Consider the following 21,823-nt stretch of genomic DNA (forward strand, 5'->3'; position numbering starts at 1 on the left):
TACTTAAACGGAATATTAATTAATATTTCGAAAAGTCAAACACTCTTTGAAAAATAATGTTGGATATTTCAAGCAAATTTTCACACAATTTATCATATCGGCGAGCACGAGATAAATCAAAACTAAAATTGTAATATCTCAGTAACACTATTTTTGAGCTGAACTAGGCAATTTTCATCATATTATGTATATATATACTATAGCGGCTCGTCCCGGCTTCACACAGGTGGACATAAGGTTTTTATTTTTACCTTTTATTTATATATTTATGTTGCTTTTTTCCGACATGTTTAACAATTGTCGTTCTGTTTCAACTTATTTACATAGAAACCTTGATAAATTATATACCTAAACCTTCATTATGAATACCTCTATTTATTAGTGAAAACCGCACGAAAATTTGTTAAATAGTTTTTGAGTTTATCGCGAACATACAAACAGACAGACGCCGGGGACTTTCTTTTATATTATAGTGTGTAGTTTTAACATTCTGTAAATATACATAACGTTTTAATACTCCTTGGTTTTAAAAATGTTTAAAAGAATAAATAGTGGGCAATAGCCACTAAAATTTGATGAAATTTAATTTAATTTGCTTACAACGTACAAGGGTTAAACGAAAAAATAACGATAGCATTTCTCATTAACCAAATGGCACATAAAAGCTGCAATAAAATTAAAGTTTGTCGAGAGCCTTTTCAGGGTTGTAATAAAATACATCTCTTAAGCGCAGCTGAGTGGACGCAAAAAGGGATAACACAACCATAGCCGTTCGTTCCTTACAATCTTACATTGTAGTCTATTTTCTAGAAACCGGATGTTGGACTGCCTCGTTGATCTTAAAGGCTAGCTTATTTATACCAATGTGGAGGTCCTGGGTTCAAACACTTTTCTGAGAAGTGATTCGCAGTCGTAGCCTTAAGTTTACAAGACGATAGCGATGTGACTTCATTGGCACAAATAATATGTAATCTCGCAAGAATGAGAACACTTCAAGTAATCTTGAAGTCTCATTCGTGCCAGTACCGTTTCATTGGAGTATGAGGGTGAATGTTAAGTACAGCAACATACAATTGAGCACTATATAACATCTTCTACGCAGTCCATCTTTTCTTCTCAGAATGTCGCCCGTGATCGAAATCGGTGAGGAAAACGTCATCATCTATCAAGTATTACGTCACATCTAAAGCAAAGACCACAAGTACATTTTAATATGTATTTAATTGTGATTCATACTAGTGACGGTTTGTACGATTGGAGTGGCGTATTAGCACGTAAATTTGTATATAATGTATCTTAAAAGTATCTGGTTAAATGATTAAAATACTATTATAGTATGGAGCTAGGAGGACGGGTGAATATCAGGCCACCTGATGGAATGTGGTCATCCTTGTTCCGACATTGGCGCTGTAAGAAATATGAGCGGTTAGATTTTGTCTCTTGTGCCTGAAGTTACACTGGCCCAATGACTCTTCAAACCAGGATACTGTAATACTAAGTATTACTGTATTACCCAGATGTGATAACAAAGCTCTACCACCAAGGTTATTCATGGTTGCTTTACATCAAACGCTGATGTATATATTTCCTGCTAATGTGTATAGGATATTATTTTTAATGAAAGGCATATTTATAATAATGCATTTGTTGAGATATTACGTATTCTCTTTTATTTCAGTAGGTAGCTATCCGGCGTTATATAAAGAACTATATAATATAGATTGAAAAAGTGGAAAGTGGACCTTCAAGTGATCACGTCTTCCCAGACACATCAATATCGTGAATGCATCGCTACGAGACCTAATCATTCCATATAATGTAATTACACTTAGTCACTCATCCTTCAAACCAGTACACGGTATTTGTTAATGTCTGGTACGTTTGTTAATCATGGTTACATATTTTGGCAATAGAAAAACTGTTAAGAACATTAACTGTTAAATTGCTTTATCCATTTTGTATTTGACTAAAAATACTATGTTGTTATTTAAACATTAAAACCAACGTAATTTAGTAGCCTTGACTTTTTCAGACAAATTTCTGCTTCATACATATAACTTAGTATAATATAAAACGTCAAATTAAACAAAAACGTAAGATTAAGAAGATATATATGGACTTTGAACCTGTTTAATGGCACACGACTAGCACAGTAGACTCATTTGCGAGAACCTGACATTGACAGTGCTCTTCCAAGCATGAAATTTGTGTATGTGTGAGTTGGGAGTATAATACATTAATTCATTAGTAATCTAATCCATAATCACAGTAGCTTGTCGATAAACGTTTTAATGAAAGGATCGAAATGATTACATGTCAATCTATCCATGAAAACTCGCGTGATGCATGCGGACTGTTGGTATTTTAGTACATTATCGATCATTTCAGTGCTGAAAATAAAATACTTTTCAAGTTATTAAACTAAAAATTATGGAGATTATTTGTAATTTAACTGATACGAGTACTTATTTATAAAAGAATAGAATAGCGCATAAAATATGCTGACAAAAGATCCTCTACGGTTAAGGGAATAGTCTATATGTATAGGATATTAAATTATTTCAATGTATTGTTTGTAATATTTACATTTGAGTGTAGTAGACACTCATATGTAAATTTTATTATTACAATAAATCGAAATTCTGCCACATGTGCATTCCACCAAACCGCATTGTAACAGCGTGATGGAATATCTTCCAAACCCTCTCCTTAATGGAAGAGAAGGCCTTAGCCAAACAGTGGAAAATTTACACTGTTAAGTACTTAATTTTACTAAACAAATATGAGACAACATCACATACATTACTCTGATCCCAATGTAAGTAGCTAAAGCTCTTGTGTTCTGGAAAATCAGAAGGAACGAAGGTACCACAAACACCCAGACCCAAGACAACATAGAAAACTTATGATAATCTACAGCGACTCGACCGGGAATCGAACCCGCGGGACCTCAGAGTGGCGTACCCATGAAAACCGGTGTACACACCACTCGACCACGGAGGTCGTCAACAAATATTTCTTTATGAAATACTAGTCGAACAAAAAACTCTTATTTAACAGTCGAAATAACAAACATTTTATTTACAGGATAAATCAATGAAGGAACTCCGATTGGTTGAACGCAACGTTTATATTCAAACATAAAAATTAGGAAAATATTTTTATGTAAATAAAACGTTACCTATTAGAAGATATATGTTTCCATTTTGTTATGTAACTAGTTTCCACCCACGGTTTCGACCGAACAGTGGGTGTGTCAGAAGTGAGGTGCATTTCTCCGGTATAAAAAATAACATATGCGCTATTTCAGACTAAAATCTTTCTCTGTGCCAAATTTTATTTTTATCCGTTCTGGCGTGATAAATAACAAACATCCATAGTATTAAACAAAGTCGCTTATCGCTGTCTGTCCCTTTGTATGCTTAGATCTTTAAAATACTTTACGCAGCGGATTTTGATGGGGTTTTTTAATAGATAGTGTTTCGAGAGGAAAGTTTTTGCATATAATACATGGACAATATAGTAAACAAACACTGATATTTTTTTATGGTATAGTTTGGCGGACGAGCATATGGGCCACCTGATGGTAAGTGGTCACCATCACCCATAGACAATGACGTTGTAAGAAATATTAACTATTCCTTGCATCATCAATGTGCCACCAACCTTGGGTACTAAGCTGTTATGTCCCTTGTGCCTGTAGTTACACTGGCTCACGCACCCTTCAAACCGGAACACAACAATACTGAGTGTTGTTATTTGGCGGTAGAATAATTGATGAGTGGATGGTACCTACCCAGACGAGCTTGCACAAGGTCCTGTCACCAAGTAATAGTAATTTAGACAATATCTACTATATTTAGTATCAGCATTGCACCAGTGCGAAGCCGGGTCGGGTCACTAGTTAATCATATTAGTAAGACGCAATATAAGTACTTTCAGACGCCTAATTATGTTACTACTACTAAGTAATAAAGGTTTAAGGCGGATGAAGTCGGCTCTTCTCATTCATTTTCCGTTTTTAATAGAGTCCTTGACACTTGTTTCTTCATCCTTATAAATATATAATAAAAATATGATTAATTTACATTCCTTCCTTGCCTTACTTCTAAGAAATACTTGCGCAGTGGACTAGTTTTGATGACCCTCGGTTGCAAACATTTTAAAGCTCACTTATAATTCGCTGCAACGTGATAGCTGAGTCATTATTTACCCTCATTATGAGCCCCTCGTAAGATAACGCGGGAGGAAACACTTTATAGCATAATTATGGGGTAACTTTACCCTTTCATAGTCTACTATGAATCTCTAGAGTCAGCATAGTTTTATATGTTATTTAAATTATACCAAAACCAACTATCATTAATTCTAATAAAAACTTTTTATTAAAACCTCATTATTATTTTTCGTTTTTAAGTAACTGAAAACGAACATCTACATTATCTCTATGTAGCGTAACTTTGGATCACTTATCATGTCGTCAATTTCTTAGAACGATCAATGTGTAAATAGCCTGCCTCTCAATTTAATCTGGTTACGATCGATTTCACTACCTTTCGGAAACAAAGCTTGAGTTTAAATTCTGTTACGGCTCGTAATTGACCCACTATCCAATTATTTTAACATTGAGTAGGATCCACGAGTAAATGGGGTCCTGATGGTCACCAAGCCCTTTTGCCACACTGTTAAACAGCAGGTTGGATGTTTATGGCATAGTACTAGTTGATACACGCAAGTGTCCTTACAGATAATCTTATTACTTAAAGGCTATCACGACTCACCATGATATAAAAGTATGTATAACATTTATTAACGTCACTTCTATTTTTGAAATAATGTACGTTGTTTATATAAAGAAATATGTTGCAAAGGAAACGGATGCACTCAATTATCACCGTTTCCAAATGGAATGCAATACCAACCTTGTGAGGATTAACAGTTTCTTCAACTAGATATTTGCAAACCATACGCATTTTGTGCGCTTATTGAACGGAATATTGTTTTCTTTTTTATCCTAATTATAATACAACATACAAAGAAAAACAGAGTCCCGTTTTATTTGTCACGGAACCCTAAACATACAAGTCGTTATCGATAAGTACACTTACTTTACTTTATGTTGAATAATTTGACTTTGTATTGACTTATATAATCAGTATCAAATTTCGTATTTGATCGTAGAGATAGTCCTTGTCATCTAGAAGATACTGTACATCCCAATAATTTACTCTCCTCAAATATTTTTACAATATAATGAACTTGATACTATTAAGTGATTAACTCGAGAAGTTTTATTACTAGAATTAAAAAAGTTTAAGCGAAGCTGATGATTGTACTTGAATTTCTACAAATATAACAATTTATAAGATACGACCGATAAAGAAATCTTATCTTCTGATAAAGTTTAGATCGATTTATTATCCTGAAGAAAATTTAAGGCTACCTTATTCAACTAGTCAATAGGTCAATAATATCAAATTGTTTCAAAGATATGAATAGTTCAGTGATGAACATCAAAGATATCAGATATTAAAATTTCAAGACGATTAACAAAAAAAGTTATAACAGATCATAAATTGAAACAGCATACTTGGCATAAAGGATTTTCAGCGAGACAATTATCCAATTACCCAGTAAGTCAGTTCCGCCACTAACTCAATTACCTTGCCAAAGAATTTTTCAAACCAGCATTTTCGGCAGCGTGATTAATTTTCGTGTAAATTTTTCCCTATTTCGACAAAAGCGAAGACAAAAATAGATGAACATATTTATAAGCAAAGTTAAATCCGATGGAAGGCAATCTTCGGAGCGGAAAAACTCTAAATCTATAATTCTCATATTTTCCAATAATCTCTAATACTATAAACGAAATATTTTTAATCCAAATCAACATAGCAATTACCTACAAAATAGTTCACTGATCAAACAATTTTATGCAATTATTAATATTCAGCTAGAATTAAACAATGTCGACGTAATATATTCTAATATAGTGATGATGTTTTGCTTGTACCCATTTTATCAATTAAGTTGAATTATAATCGATTTTAGATAACTATACTGATAAGATAAAAACTGATAATATAACTTGTATTGATTAAATAAGTCTCAATGATCAGTACTTTTGATTTGAATTTAAATCATAAAATCGAGTGTTACATAAAAGTGCAATAACGAAAATAGGTCTGATATATTAAAAAGGGAAATTGAAGATAGACCTTAAACCACAATTACGTACAGAATTTTATGTATTGTAGTATCTAGGCACGGTATTGTAGAGGTATACACTATACACAGTGTAGTAGAGAACGTAACCAGGTCAGTCGACTGACTAGACAGGATCACAGCACGGGAATTAGGCTAGTGGGGATGGTAGTGATTACTGGAGCTAGGGGTGCTCGTGTTAAAAGGGCTTTGTGCGGATAATGTACACGGTACGTTAGACAATGTTCCAGTTTCTTTTGTCGTCGTACCTTTCCGAGTACCGAGAGAAAAGTTGTAAATTATGAAACAAAGTTTTATATGTGCGAGAGAGAATAGGCTTCCATTTAGCTAACGTTAAAACATATTTCAATTCATAATTAAAACAGCGTAATAAACATTTAAACGAGATCACGTCGTAAATTTAATTATGGTATTTTCACCAAATTAAAGAAAGTCACACAAATGTCTATAGAAAGTTTTTATCGGAATGTGGTTCCTCGCGCCTAATTATCATATCTTATGAACATAATTATGTATGTTCGTCCACAGCACGATCGAGTACAAACGGAAATACATGCCCATTCATTTCATTTGTCACGGAGCTTATGACATTTTCTCGTTACAGCAGACACATATCTTGCAGAACTATTTCACTTTATACTAAAGCAATTAATTTTACAAGAGATTATTATAAAACGCCATGATTACTCGAATCGTAGATTTGCAATACTTGGTGTTAGATTTAGCGATTCGATTAATTTACTGGCTGAACAGAAGCCGACTTTCAGCTGTCGAAGTAAATACTGCAGTGATATCAAGTGTGTTTGACGTTTGCTGTGCCGGTTTAATATTCGGACGGGTCGGAATTTCAGTGTCAATACGTAAGGTCAATCCCGACGACCGCAGAAACGGAAATTTAATCACCAAAACTGGGTCAGATCTTGTTATTTTCAATTTAAAATCGTACCAATTTTTTTCTAGTTAGGGGAAAAAATGCAACACTTTTTTCTTTTACGACGCCTTTAAATCTCTTTGATATAGCGAAAGTAGTATTCTCATTTTATCATTTATAGATATTTGTAGAGGAATTTTTTAGGTAACCACCGATGACTTTCGTTAGCCTAGTTTCTATCTGCAAGATTGAGAAAATCTTAGAGAATTTATGTTTATGCTGGCTTTTAAATATGCTGTCTTTTAAATATCACATTAATTTAATAAAATATCAAATATTATTATTTTTTATCTGTATCGTCTCCAAAAATAAGGTTATCCACTTTTACACATGAAGAATCAATTTGACTTGTGACATTGACTTTGTATATACATTTTATGCATATACATAACGACGTACAAATTTACACTTACAAAATTGTATAAAATGATTAACTCTAAGATTTTTGAATAATTACTAGATCTAATTTATTACAAAACAATTAAATTTATTTTGAGTGTATGAGGTGGGACAAAGTGAAACATATAAATTATACTTGATTATTGTTTTGTTTGTTGCTAGTAAATTTTGTATTGTATGCTTACCTACAATTATACATATATATTATATACATATAATGGCTACGACGATGATCTGCAAGTGAACATCAATTTATTGTTATCACATAAGTGACAATGTATGTCTTTGCTGATAATACATTATTTAAACCTAAACGTATTTTAAACGTGTAACTGTTTATTCTCCTGTTAAATTCTCTCGATCCGCACTAAACGAAGTTTCCGTAGGAGGGGAGTGCAAGGTTATGAAATCGGCACATGTGACAGGATTACAGGAATGTACGACTAATTTTGTCATGTTCTGTACCTATTACATTTCTGAAGTTTTTGACTATAGGTTATACGATATATTTTATTCTATGTAGATATACGATATATTTTGGTTATTGTCGTTGTCGTGTTGTTTAAGATTGTAAGTTATAACTTTCAAAGAAAATCAATGTTTATGTTACACGTGACAGATAAATCATAAAAGCACATAGTATCGCTATTTTTCTTTTTATTTAATGTAATAGATACATTAACACTAGAAGGGCCGGGTTTCATACTATACCTACAAAGACCGCAGCAGTCAATTTGACTACTAGAGATACAGTACTAGAGATTCAGTCAGAATACTACTGAAATTATTGCGTATATTCCATTTAATAAGTTTCGCTAAACATTGACCACGAAAGAGAGCTGTTGCTCTACAAAAAGACAGATTTACTTTTGCATTCATAATGTAAGTTTTGATTATGGATCATTGCCATATGAGTACCTACGTGAAACTTTAAACATACTAAAGACTTCATTCATAAAATATTGACATTTTTTAAGCTATACTGACTAATGTAATAAGTGTAATTGTTTCAATTGGTATAAAAAATGAACAAAGGGGTTAAATAATTTCGATTCACTTTTAAAATCACTATTCAGAAACTCATTTAATCCACTTGTAAACTTTACAATATGGCTACCATATGGCATAGTAGTTAAATTATATCGTCTGATTAAGTGAATGAATTAAGACCCCGGATACGAGACAAAGTGAAACGGATAAGTTATTGAACTCAAAACTCCTTTGCGACGGCGCAATTGGTTAAAAAAACTTATATAATCATCAATTAATCATCCATCACTGTTATACGAGTACATCAAACTTTAAACATAATAAAGACCCCATCTAAACCGTTCGTTACCCTCCTGGAATGAGGACGACAAGTGCAATTGTTGCTCACTTAACTTACATAAGTACCGTCCAGTCTGCCTATTGAAAATATTATACAAACGCATTCATATCCATTTCAATAGAATTTGTATAAAGATTCATAAGCATAACCGCACACTGCACACGCTGCGCATAACTGTACGAGCTTCAAACGACATCATTAATCGAAAGAAGGTTTGATATAAAAATTAAATACATATTACTTTTATTTTATATGTACCTAACTTTATTAGATCTCTCTCTCTCTCTCTCATGACAAAATCACTGAAAATTGATTCACCCAATATCCAAAAACTGCGAGTGCTATATTCGCTTTTAATGATATTTTTATGTTTGAACAACTCTAGACAAAACAATTAACTCATTTAATTTACTTCTGAATGACACGATTAAAACAATTGACCTTTAAAACAATTATCAATCTACCCTCAAAATATTAAATAGACCGTATATACGCATTTCCAAGTACTTTTTGATAAAAAATCGCATATCACGTATAGTTATTGGGTGAGTATAAAAAATACAAACTCCACGTGACCCAATTAGCGACTACGAGAGTGTTGGGTTATTAAGGAGGGGGCGTAAGAGGCAAGTGCCTACGCGATGGATAAATTGTTTAATCAGATCAAAGCACGAACGGATATTATAAGGAGATATGTAACTTTGAACTGAACGTTTGGAATACAATAAAAATAAAATATATCTATTTGAATATTCGTTATATTGTATAATTCAGCAAGAGATTCAAGTCTGCGATTCCACTTGAGTGGAAAATGCTTTAGGTATTGCATATATTGTTTATTCATTTACTCGATCACTATAAATCAAGCTATTTTGTTTAAACGAATAAATGGTTTATTTTCTTAAGCATTGGGCAAAAATGCTACCTACTTGAAAAGTTTTTTTTTGTTTTTTGTTTTATTTATCATTCATAATGACAACATTATTAAACTACAAGAGTAGGTAGAAACATTGCAGTAAAAAAAAACATTCTATAACTGCCTGCATTTTTGAGACCACTATATAGTTAAACCTAAAAATATACTCAAAGACAAGGCAATAAGAATTAACAAGAAATATAACTAAACGAGTTAAAAACTTGAATCTTCTATTTAAATATTATAACTGTGAAAATACCTCTCTCTGTCTATGGCTCTTTCAAGACCAAACCAAAGAACCAAATTTGATGAAATTTGTTGTGAAGCAAACTTAAACTTTAAGAAAGGACATAGGCTACGTTTTTGCCTAGCACGTGACAACCAACACAATAAAGGGCGAGCGAAGCCACGGGCGTCAACTAGTTAATTATACCTAAATCAAATATTTTTGTCGACAACGCTATAAGGTTTCGATTCAGCGTAAAATTACTAGTAACGATGAAGTCAGCGACGATAATACACCAGCGAAGAGTAACTCACGACTGACTCGATAGTTCACTTCGACGATGGGTTACTAGAGTCAAACTACACAATTATAATAATAAGTTATAAGATTATAGAGATGGATACGAATAGAAATAAGTTTGAAATAACACTGGATTCTTTATATATACATACTAGCTGTGCCCGCGACCTTGTCCGTGTTTGAATTTAACAAAAAAATATTATTGTAGTCTAAGTTACTCACTATCATACCAGTTATCTACCAGTGAAAGTCCCATCAAAATCGGTCCAGCCGTTCCAAAGATTAGCCGGAACAAACAGACAGGAAAACGAAAATTGTATAAAACATATGATTTGGGTAAAAAAGGGCTATTTTATAATATTACAAACAGACACTCCAATTTTATAATGTTTATAGATTTGTACAGGAAATTCAGTGTTTCCGGATTAATCCAGTTTTGGACATCTAAGCAATAAACCAAACAGTCCACAAAAATGAGTTTCTGGTACACATTCATGTAATTAACACGCTGTAACATTTTAAATAAAATTAATTAGTAAGGTAATTATTACATGATAATAAGTAAGTACAAACCAATATTCGATTTGCAAAATCTCTCACTACCCTAGTTGGAATACAAAATGCCACTTAATGCAGTGGGAAATCGAAATATACCATAAGCACTTAAAATGTCTGCGTTTCTATCTAAGGGCCTTGATGTGAATCGAGCTCGTTTAATAGGACTCTGTCGTTCCATGTCGAACGGTGAAAGGGTTCCATTCGTTGAGACCGCTAAAACGAACCTTTCCCTCGTTAGGTGCAATATCAAGCTACATACTACCGTGTAATGGAAATCATATATTGAACTTCGAACATTATAGGACTGATCAAATCAATATCCTTAGCCTTCAAGAATGTATTAACTGCAAAAAAACACCAAATAATAATCATTCGGTATTAATCATTCGTTATTTTTTCACATCAGACATAAGATATTCAAGCAAGCAGTCATAATTACTTTTGAAAATAAAAAAATATCGTCAATTAAAAATGTTATGTCTCTTATCTAGTTCACGACAGTAATATAATTGGCTTCCTTGCGTAAAACTAGCGTATTCCCAAACGGAAACAATATCACCAAACGATTAATCATTTCCAAATTCATATTGATCCAAATAATAACCGAGAAACCTCCTTGGTTTCAACAATAAATATCGACACATATAAATTAAAAGTTACAAACGATCTAATAACAACATCAACATATATCTCTTAAATAACCAAATAAATAATTTCAACACTTGTTGCAGTTTAATCAATCACACTGGACGTGGGAAACCGGCTACGTCACGATACATGACATACGAGATTATGCGGGTACGTGATTAAATATCAATGAATACAGCCGCAAGATTCAATCGGTTGTATTCAAATTTCTTTTACTAGCATTTTTGAAACGGCATATTAATATATCAATCATGAGAATTCTAAGTGAAGCAACTTAATTAAGAAGACGAGGATGTTATTAAAATTATTAATTTTAGGATATTTACCATGTTTTTTTTATTTTTGTTCGGTGAAGCTCGATATTATCTACGAATGTCTTGTTCACGAGACTGAAGTTTGCGGGTAGATGTTGATAATGTTAGAAGTGTCCATATCGGACTACCTCCCTTTTCGTACGTTTGCTGCGTAAACACCGGTCACCACTACTATTGTCACTTTGACCCCTAGGTAGGAATAGTTTTACTTAGCTCATTTCAGCAGTAAATAATTTTTTGTCAGAAAAGTATGACTTACATACTTATTGTTGCCCGCGGTTTCGGTCGAGTTTTAGGAGTTGTTTGTCTTGTATTTGGCAAAAAATTAGCCTTTGCCCTTTCTTGGAGTTCAAGTTTGGTTCATACCAATTCTCCTCAAATTAAGTTTAGTGGTTTGGTAATGAAAAAGCGACAGACAGACAGACTGACAGATTTACTTTTACATCAATAATATTAGTATAGAAGTATAGATTTTGCGACAAAATCAAGGTCCACAAATCTTCGTCTTATGAATAAAAATTATAATAAAGGAGTCGCTTCGTAACTATAATCACAATCCGCAATCTTAACTTGATCTCGTAGCAATAAGTGAAATCCTGCGGAAACAGACTGCTTTGAAAAATACTTAATAAGTAAACATGCAGTCGAATCGTGAACTATAGCACTGATGCTATACTGTTAGACCTGACTTCGTGTAGCATTCGTGAAATGTTTAATACCGACTTGCATTGGAACTCTATATCGATGCGTGTATTCTCTAAACGTTTAAATCAATGTCTCATATTACTTTCTCACATTTCACGATCGTGCTCGGTAGTGAGTTTCGAGTTTATACTCACAGAATAGCTCTACTATTGTGAACAGAAGGCAGCGTGGAGTACTTGAATTTTAATTTAAAAAAAAAACGCTGAGTCATAGTGAAAGTATATTTTACAATGCAAAGCGTACCAAGAACAATATTTACATAATTTGAGTAAAAAGAGTCGCATATTTTTATGACGTAACAGATTAAATTAAATTATTTTGAATGGTGTTATAAATTATATAATATTTATATGGTAAATTATTATTCCCAGTATTCGTGTTTGAAGTGCAGTTTACAAACTCTACGGTACTTATTACTTAGTAAGTAATTAATGTCTTTATTTATATGTAACCTAATATTGTGACCAACACATTATAAAAATATCTATAGGTACTTTTTATTTATCGTCACGTTATTTTCACTAATCTTAATCTTAACATAGTATAAAACAAAGTCTCTTTCTCTGTCCCTATATCCTACCTACGTATGCTTAAATCATTAAAACTACATAACGCATTTTGATGCGGTTTTTTTTTAAAGTAGAGTGATTCGAGAGGAAGGTTTTTGTATAATTATGTAAATACATGGACAATATAGTAAAGAAACACTGATAATTTTAGAAGTTTATAATGTGATGTCGTAAATAAACAAATTCTGTATATTTAGTATCAGTATTGCACCCGTGCGAAGCCGGAGCTGGTCGCTTGTTACATTAAAAAGGACATGTCAAAATTTATACTGAATTTTAAAATACTAGAAATTTATTATAACAATTAAGTCGGAAAACATTTTCAAAAGGTCAATATGTTTATTTTTACAAGTTATAATCGCAACAAAACAAAATAACAATACTTCGTTGGACGATGACGTCATGTCTTAAAACCATCATGGCGGAAAACATGAGTTGATTTGATGATTACGAGTTTCAATCTTTTATTTTTATAGAGAAGAATTAACGTGTTTTATTACAAAAGTATAGGTATTCATCTTTTTAACTATTTACAAAATAGTTTAATTTTTTTAAACTATAACAGAACGAACTGCAATGCTGAATAAGAATAAATTTCAAATAAACTACGGGGATGTATTTGAATGTAATTAAAACATCTTAATTGTCAGATATCAAATACATTAAAAGGGTATTCAGTAAAATATTTGGAAAAATAATATTTCATGTACGTTTTTTTTTAAATATTTAAATACTCTTATTTATCGAGATTAAATCTTAATTAAGCTTTCGAAGTAGGTTTTTTATCCATGTTTTTTTATTTGCCCTAACAAGCGCCTTTGACCACAAACCGGTTTAAAAAATAATGGTTTTGCGGTTAGTGTTCACGGTACAATTACTTTTACATCCACTGAATATAAATTTTTGTAGACATCTTAGATTATGAATGATAAATCTACAAAATACTTAAAAATTTATGGTTCTTCATTTTAAACTTCCTACTCAATCTACTATTCGGATAAATTCTGGTGGTTTCCACAACCATATAAAAAGGCGGCATTAAGTTTAAGTTGGTCTCAAGTGCCTTGTCTATCCAAATTAGAATCCATTAATTACTTTTGAACATGGTCAGCATACTTAAAAATGAAATGTATTCCAAGCTGTTTTATTGATATGTCAATTGTCCGATTGCCAAACGCACAACCTTATTAGTGAGTCTACGAAATTTCGCAAGATGCATTGTTGGGCGTGTTAAAAATTATCGATGTGTTACTATTTAATTTTACACATGGCAACCCAGCCGCTAATAAACTCGCAGTACCAGGACACTTTCTTTCACGTACATCGACTTTCCAAGCACATGTCGTGGGTTTCTATATTTGGCCAACATTAACTTGAATGTTAGAAAGGTTGGATTTCTAAAGACGCTTGTTGTCAACGCGAAATACAACCATAGTTTATAGATTAAAAAAAAAAATGGCATAAACGAAATTTGGTCGTAACTTTGGTGTCACATTGTGCACACGCGCGAAGGTTTTGGCATAGTACCATTAAACGCACAAGGTGTTATGCGAATCGCGTCGAATAATTTCTTACAAAAAGGCCCCGACGCATTGAGAACCTCCTCCTTTTTTTGAAGTCGGTTAAAAATAAGAAGCATTCCATTGCATGCCGGGCATTAAATAGTTGTTTACACATTGGACATTTGAGAAATTTATTGGGTAATTGCGTTTCATATTTTGAAGTAAATCAGAGTTACATTAATTGTATTAGTAATAGTAGCTAAATCATATCAGACCCGAGAAAATTCTCAGGTCAAGGTGTTCCTTCTTCCGAACCGGTGGTAGTGTTTTAATATGACCATCAATGAGAAAGTGTAACATTTCTATGTTGAATAAAGTAATATGAGTTTGAGTTTTGAGTTTGTGTTAGGTTAGTCTTCTCTTACATTGTAACAATTGTCAATACTAAACATATTTTTTAGTACTGATATCTAGTTTATTTTCATAAATAACAAAGATATGTCTGATTGATAAAGATCTTCTGTAATAATATACCTTATAAGAATACATCTAATACTTTGCAATGAATTGTTCCCAAGCAATTAGCAAGCTACAATTTTTTTCTAAAATTCCATAAATAATATAAATGTTCTTAGATAACCAGATTACCTATAATTCAATTAATCCAATGACATTACAATAGGTTCAAGAATTACCTCATTCAGTTGCAATGAGGTAACAAACAGAAAAGCAAGAGTCACTTTCGCATTTATAATATTGCATCTATGCAATATTTGCATAGATGCAATATTGTATAAAAACAGGTAATCATATGGCAACATTTATTTAAAATGCACATCATTTTTTTAGAATATGTGATGTAACAAATTTAATTGGAATAGTAAAAAGTATAGACACTCATTTGACAGATTGATGCCTGCCTAAAGGGTTTTTCTTTACTGAACACCAAATTGAATAGATACAAGTCACTATACTAAATTACAAATGTCATAGAACGACCTTGCCAAAGCAAGGAGGATATGTGCTACAAAAATAACGTTTATTTGTGTATTCAATGCCGTTAAACTATTCATAATGTTGAGGCCACCATTAAATCAATTATATAAATTTACCGTTCGATGTTGGCTGTTTATTTTAAAACTCAGCAACTGCGAAATATTTGCAAAATAATAGTTTCCACATATTTCTTGCAAATTATTACACTAAGACCTTGGTCTATTTGTTTATAACTGTTGAGGCATGAAGTAATTTTTATATCTTAGAATCTGAACAGGAAAAAATCTTAATAAAAGCTTTTTCTGAACCATAAGTTCACAAACTATTTCGTTATAACTGGGAATTCTCTAGTACTGTTGGTGGCGATTATTAACTTTATGTTACATTAGCTACCGTACAGGATAATACTTCATATCCATCCTTAGCCTTTTACCAATAAATTAGATTAGGATATGGAGTCTTCATTTTTATTTTATTTATCACCAGACGAATTGATAACCTCCTTGTTGAAGTCGGTTGAAAATACATAAATTTGTCAAGATAATTTTTTTTCAGATGGTTTGTTTAATATTTCATGTTTAAAGATATGCCTTCATATTATCAAAATCAATTGAAATATGTTTTTTATTAATATAAATTTATGAATAGAGTAGAGATTTTTTATAATTAAAGATATAAATTATTATAATACAGAATGATAGGAAACAAATGATTTATAAGAAAAAATTAACATTGCAATTTTATTTAAATACTATAATTACTATCCTTGGTTTATACTTCAGTACTACATAATTACTTAATAATAATAATTGCAATTAGAATGTTAAGGTTTCAATGAAAAAAAAAAAAAAAAAAAACTTTAAAATAGATAATATTATTTTTAAGATGCATCATGTTATCTGTATTCAAAGACATTGTACAAATATGTTTTATTTTTCAACAGATGACTCAAGGTGAGCTTAAAAGGCCAGTGACATGAAGACACCGGGGTGAATGCAAATTGTTCTATTTCCTCTCTTACACTACAGCAAAACATATGTAGATTTTTACTTATAATGAATAACCCATTTTTATATAAAGTAAATATATATATATATATAGAAAAATCTGCATTTTTACTTTTTATGTTGTACCAAGTATATTGTAATGTATATTACTGTTCAATACTATGTACATATTCGAATAATAATTAATAATACTTAATATTTTTAAATCAAACTTTGATGTGACTTATCAAAAAAGTTATAATTTTAGCATTAAGGTTATTAGTTTTCAGCTTTATCAAAAGCGATAACATCAATTTGCAGTTTTAATAAATATAAGAGAGCTTATGTAAGATTGCGAGTACTGATAAGACAAATTGTTTATTACTAAACTATGGATTACCTAAAATACTTTTTAAATTTTAGTCATTAAACCGAGACATCATAAAAATACTTTATATTTCCATTTTTAACGATAATGCTCAAGAGTTTGATAAACACATGTGTTATCGCGACCGTTCGCTTACAGCACTGGATGCGGCACTAATGACTGTTTCATAAAATGACGTCAGATAGTTTACGATAATAAGTGTATTACAAAGGTACATGAACTATATCTATTACAAATGAAATAAAATCAGACTCACCCGTCACCTACAACGACACACTTGATCGCTTGCATTTCTGTGGTTCAGTATTCCGTTCTCACTAAAACAACGGACGATTATCACAGCGAAGGCCTCCGATCCAATCTCGAATGGTTACCACTACACTTAAACCACCTCTAATTGCAATCAATACACTTCGGCATTACAATCAACACTCGCGTAAATGAACAGCACAGTTTTTAGATAACAAAATTAATTTCATATCTCACTTTCAGCGATTGAGAAACGATTTACAAATCAGAACACTGCACAGACGTTCTGCCGATAGCGATTACGTTACGTTCGGCGCTCAGCAGGCAGCAACTTACGTCTCATTTGGTAGTGGTAGGAATTAGTGTTGCCATATTACAATATAAAGATTCCTTTCTAAAATCTTCTACCAAATGTAATTGTAATGAAAATATTTTTCGGGCTACGTCTGTTTTAGATAAAGATTTGGTTCGGCAAAGATTCAGTAAGTTATAGTAAATATAAATTAAAAAAAAAATGTCATGTGAGACATTATTATTTTGTTAAAAGTACGATAATAGTTTTATGTGCCATTAAATATTTTGTTTCATTTAAGTGAGATATAATATGATTTGTAAATGAATATCAATTAATTTGTCTTTCTTATGATGAATTTTTAAAGTTAGTAGAAATGCGTTATTAATTTAAATATAATTTAATTCTTTTAAATGATATTCCTACTTAAATGATAAACCTCTTGAATCTCCTATTAAAACATTTAACACTGAAATCAAAATAATAGTATGGATACCATTTAGTAATAATTTTTAGCTTGTATTAATGTTTTTTATATTAAATAATATTTTATAAGTATCAAATAAAACGAATAATAAGAAACCGGTGTCCAACGATTTTCACATCACTACGGCACGTTTTTGCGCGTTATATTTTTCTTTTATCTATGGATTAAATGGCATGGCTACTGCGATAGATTGTGTTGCGCGGTATTGCGTGATCCAATTAATGATTATTTGTTTAATATGGCTAAAGGTGATAAAGAGTTAGAAAAACCAATTGTGAACAATGAATTACCTAATCCTGAGTGTCGTAGTACCGATAATGAAGACTCGGAGTCTACACAGGATCAACCTTTGGATATCGGAGAGCATTATTTAGTGCGGCGTTCCGATGAGTCATGGCACCCGGCTGAGATTATACAGACGCGGTATAACGCTTCGGAATCTTGTTATGAATATTACGTTCATTATGTGGGATACGATCGGCGACTCGATGAGTGGGTATCCCGCCATCGGGTTATGTCCGATAGATTTGATGTGTGTGAAAATTCTAATAACAACATAAACTCCGATCATTTACTCACCGACAAGTCCGGTCGAAAAATAACACGCAATCAGAAACGTAAACATGATGAGATTAATCACGTACAGAAGTCCTACGCGGAAATGGATCCTACAACAGCGGCATTGGAAAAGGAACACGAAGCGATCACCAAAGTCAAATATATCGATAGGATACAGATCGGCAAATACGAAATAGACACTTGGTACTTCAGCCCCTATCCCGACGAGTATGGTAAGCAGTCCAAGTTATGGATATGCGAGTATTGTCTCAAATATATGCGAATGGAAAAAACATACAGATACCACTTAAGTGAATGTACTGCGAGGCAACCGCAAGGAGGCGAAATATATAGAAAGGGCACGATCGCTATATTCGAGGCGGACGGCAAGGAACATAAAACCTACTGTCAGAATCTGTGTTTATTGGCGAAACTGTTTCTTGACCACAAAACCCTTTATTTCGATATAGAACAGTTTTTATTCTACATCCTATGTGAAGTTGACAAACATGGAGCACATCTTGTGGGCTACTTTTCTAAAGAAAAAGATTCACCTGAGGGCAACAATGTTGCTTGTATTTTAACCCTTCCTCCCTACCAAAGGCAGGGGTATGGAAAATTGCTGATTGCATTTAGCTATGAACTTTCAAGGTTGGAGCAAGTTGTCGGTAGTCCAGAAAAACCTCTGTCAGACTTGGGTAAGCTCAGTTACAGATCATACTGGTCTTATGTACTTTTAGAGGTGCTAAGTGCCAGTCGTGGTACATTAAGCATCAAAGATCTTAGTCAGATGACTGGTATATCTCAGACGGACATTATATCAACCTTACAGTCAATGAACATGGTCAAATACTGGAAAGGGCAGCATGTTATTTGTGTGACACCTAAGATAGTTGCTGAACAATTGGCTAGTTCACATTTTAAGAAGCCTCGTTTATCAGTTGACCCTTCAGCTTTGAGATGGACACCTCCCAATAAGCAAGGGCACTCTGCTAAAGCTAAGAAATAGTATAGGCTCACAGGCAGGGCTTAGAGACTGCATACAACATAATTTATCAAAGGATTTTCTCTAAGTGTAGGCCTGTTCGGAACAGATTGGATTAGTTTGAATCTTTTGTCTTTATGTGATCAGACCCATGTATTTTATGAGTAAATAAGTGTAAAAGTAGATTAAACAATGGCATTTGTTGTTAATGTTAAAATTAATCTCACTATTTTAGATGCCCCAGAAAACGAAATGGTTTTCCAGTTGAATAGTATTACTTATAAATTAAATTTTATGTAAAGTTAAATAATTAATTGATAGACTCACACCTCATAATGAAAAAAAAAAACTTAAAGAATAAAATTTATTTCAATGATATAATAAAACAAATAATTCAATGCGGCTTTGTTATTAACGATAAAGAATATTTTTACAACATCTGCCATAAAATAATGTTAAAGAATTATTTGCATAAATATTCTTTGTTTAGAGTAATTGCTTGCTAGGAAAGAATAATATTCATCCAAAATGCTTAAAACAAAACAAGGGTTAAAAAAATAGTAAATATTGAAAGAATTAGTTTATTTTTTTTTTAATGTTTGCTATTCTCCTAAATATTCCATTTGGAATATAATTTAGATTATTTTGAAATAATTAATGTTTTGTCATTGTTATATATTCAACTTTAAGAATATCTGTGTACATTTTGAGATCTGTTCTGTAGTCATTCAGTTCCTTTGTCTAATGTTGAAAGTGATATTACTTATAAGTTTGAAATTAGGTTTCTTATTTAGGGCTCTTAGTTTTGTATGTTTTATGTAAAATAAATTTAGATCCTAAGTTTCAATTGTATATAATTATTTTGTAAGTTTATTTGATAGTAAAATGTGTATGATCTTTGTTTTAAGCACAATACTGAAGTATTAACATTTTTGAATTCTTTGTGAACACAAATAAAAAATAGATATTTTTAAAATAGCATTAAAAAATAAGATGATCATACAATTTAATTTATATTTGCTCAAGATAATTTTATACTATTTTCAGACAACACTGAGTCAATTTTAGTGATGCTATATCTATTTAGTATGCTTGCAGAATTGGTTTCTTAATTCTAAAGTCATGTGTATAGTTATCTTAATTATAAATAGCAGTTTTTATGATTATTTTGTAAGTGATCATCTTATTTACAATTTGACCCTTGTCAGATTGAGAAACAAAAGATCTTCCCATTGTAATATAAGATTCTGTGAATCATCCTGTTTTCACTATTTATTTGTGATAATCCATTAGATTTAAGAGAAAAATGTCATTTGAAAATAAATCTGGAACAGAAATAGAATCGTTTTATTTTTAGTTAAGACTCCGGCCAATCTTCTCAATCAATTATTATAGATCTTTTTCGTTTTAGTTTTCCATATTTGAGACAGGTTAGCAAGGCCAGCTACCATTTAGGCCTTGAATGAGTCAAATATGACGGCGCCCGCCAAATGTTGAATTAAATTGTAATGTTTTGATTATTGGACGAGGGTGAGTTAAGCTTGTTCTGCCGAAACGTTTGTCGTGTAGCGCCGCTAGATGGCCAATATTGCTGAGGCATCGAATGACGGCCGGTAAAAGCAGTTTATGTCACGCAAACGGATCGCAGACGTCTATAATTTAACTTTAACTATTGCAAATAATTGTACGAACGCATGTAAAGCATTACAATATTGTAATCTAACAATACCAACATTTATTTCTGGAATTAACAACATTCCCACGCCCTCATGATGACTGATACTAATTCTATATTAAGAGACAAGATTATAATGGCGCGCCAGTGCCGTTAAATATAACAACTACGTATTTTAAAGATTGTTGAGGTAGATCCACTTTGTGTCTAAGGATCAAATCGTAATGGGTCATCTGAGTTTATAGAGGGTTCCAGAAATAATCAGAGAGATTATTAAAACAAACATTTTCTATAGATTTTGAACGTTTAATAATACAATAATCAGTCGATGCAGGGAAGTAACATACTGGCCATGAACAATGCTTTTATAGAAGTTGAAACTTATTCGATATTCTACTGGCAAAATAGTAATACTTAGTAATGTTGCGTAACTCAAGCACAAAGGACATAAAATCTTAGTTCCCAAAGTTTGTGGACGCATTTGTTCCAATATTTATGGTTGATTGTGATTACTTACTATCAGCTGACCCTATTACCCGTCTGCCTATATAATACGTAAAGAAAGCCCATCCTCATTACATATT

The 21,823-nt window shown here is 32.1% G+C and overlaps 2 protein-coding genes across 3 annotated transcripts in view; one reads left to right on the top strand and one right to left on the bottom strand.

Annotated features, from left to right (window-relative positions):
- Nucleotides 1-17,590, bottom strand: part of LOC124529614 (ras-related protein Rac1) — a 44,354-nt gene extending 26,764 nt beyond the window's left edge. Inside the window, exon 1 of one of the 2 annotated variants that reach the window (XM_047103418.1) lies at nucleotides 17,250-17,586. In XM_047103418.1, the coding sequence (XP_046959374.1) occupies nucleotides 17,250-17,284 (35 nt within the window). In that variant the 5' untranslated portion in view covers nucleotides 17,285-17,586. Of the gene's footprint in view, nucleotides 1-17,249 lie in introns of both variants that reach the window. The other variant, XM_047103420.1, reaches the window with a different exon arrangement.
- A 579-nt stretch (nucleotides 17,591-18,169) lies between these two features.
- Nucleotides 18,170-20,901, top strand: LOC124529864 (histone acetyltransferase KAT8). Its single transcript, XM_047103795.1, has one exon. It carries the CDS (start codon nucleotides 18,260-18,262, stop codon nucleotides 19,586-19,588), a length of 1,329 nt encoding a protein of 442 aa, XP_046959751.1. The 5' UTR covers nucleotides 18,170-18,259; the 3' UTR covers nucleotides 19,589-20,901.
- The last annotated feature ends 922 nt before the right edge of the window (nucleotides 20,902-21,823 follow it).

The sequence above is a fragment of the Vanessa cardui genome, chromosome 5 (genome assembly GCF_905220365.1).
Source record: "Vanessa cardui chromosome 5, ilVanCard2.1, whole genome shotgun sequence".
NCBI classification, from domain to species: domain Eukaryota; kingdom Metazoa; phylum Arthropoda; class Insecta; order Lepidoptera; family Nymphalidae; genus Vanessa; species Vanessa cardui.

Coding starts and splice junctions, on each gene's coding strand:
- LOC124529864 (XM_047103795.1), top strand. CDS start 18,260: ATGGCTAAAGGTGATAAAGAGTTAGAAAAACCAATTGTGAACAATGAA.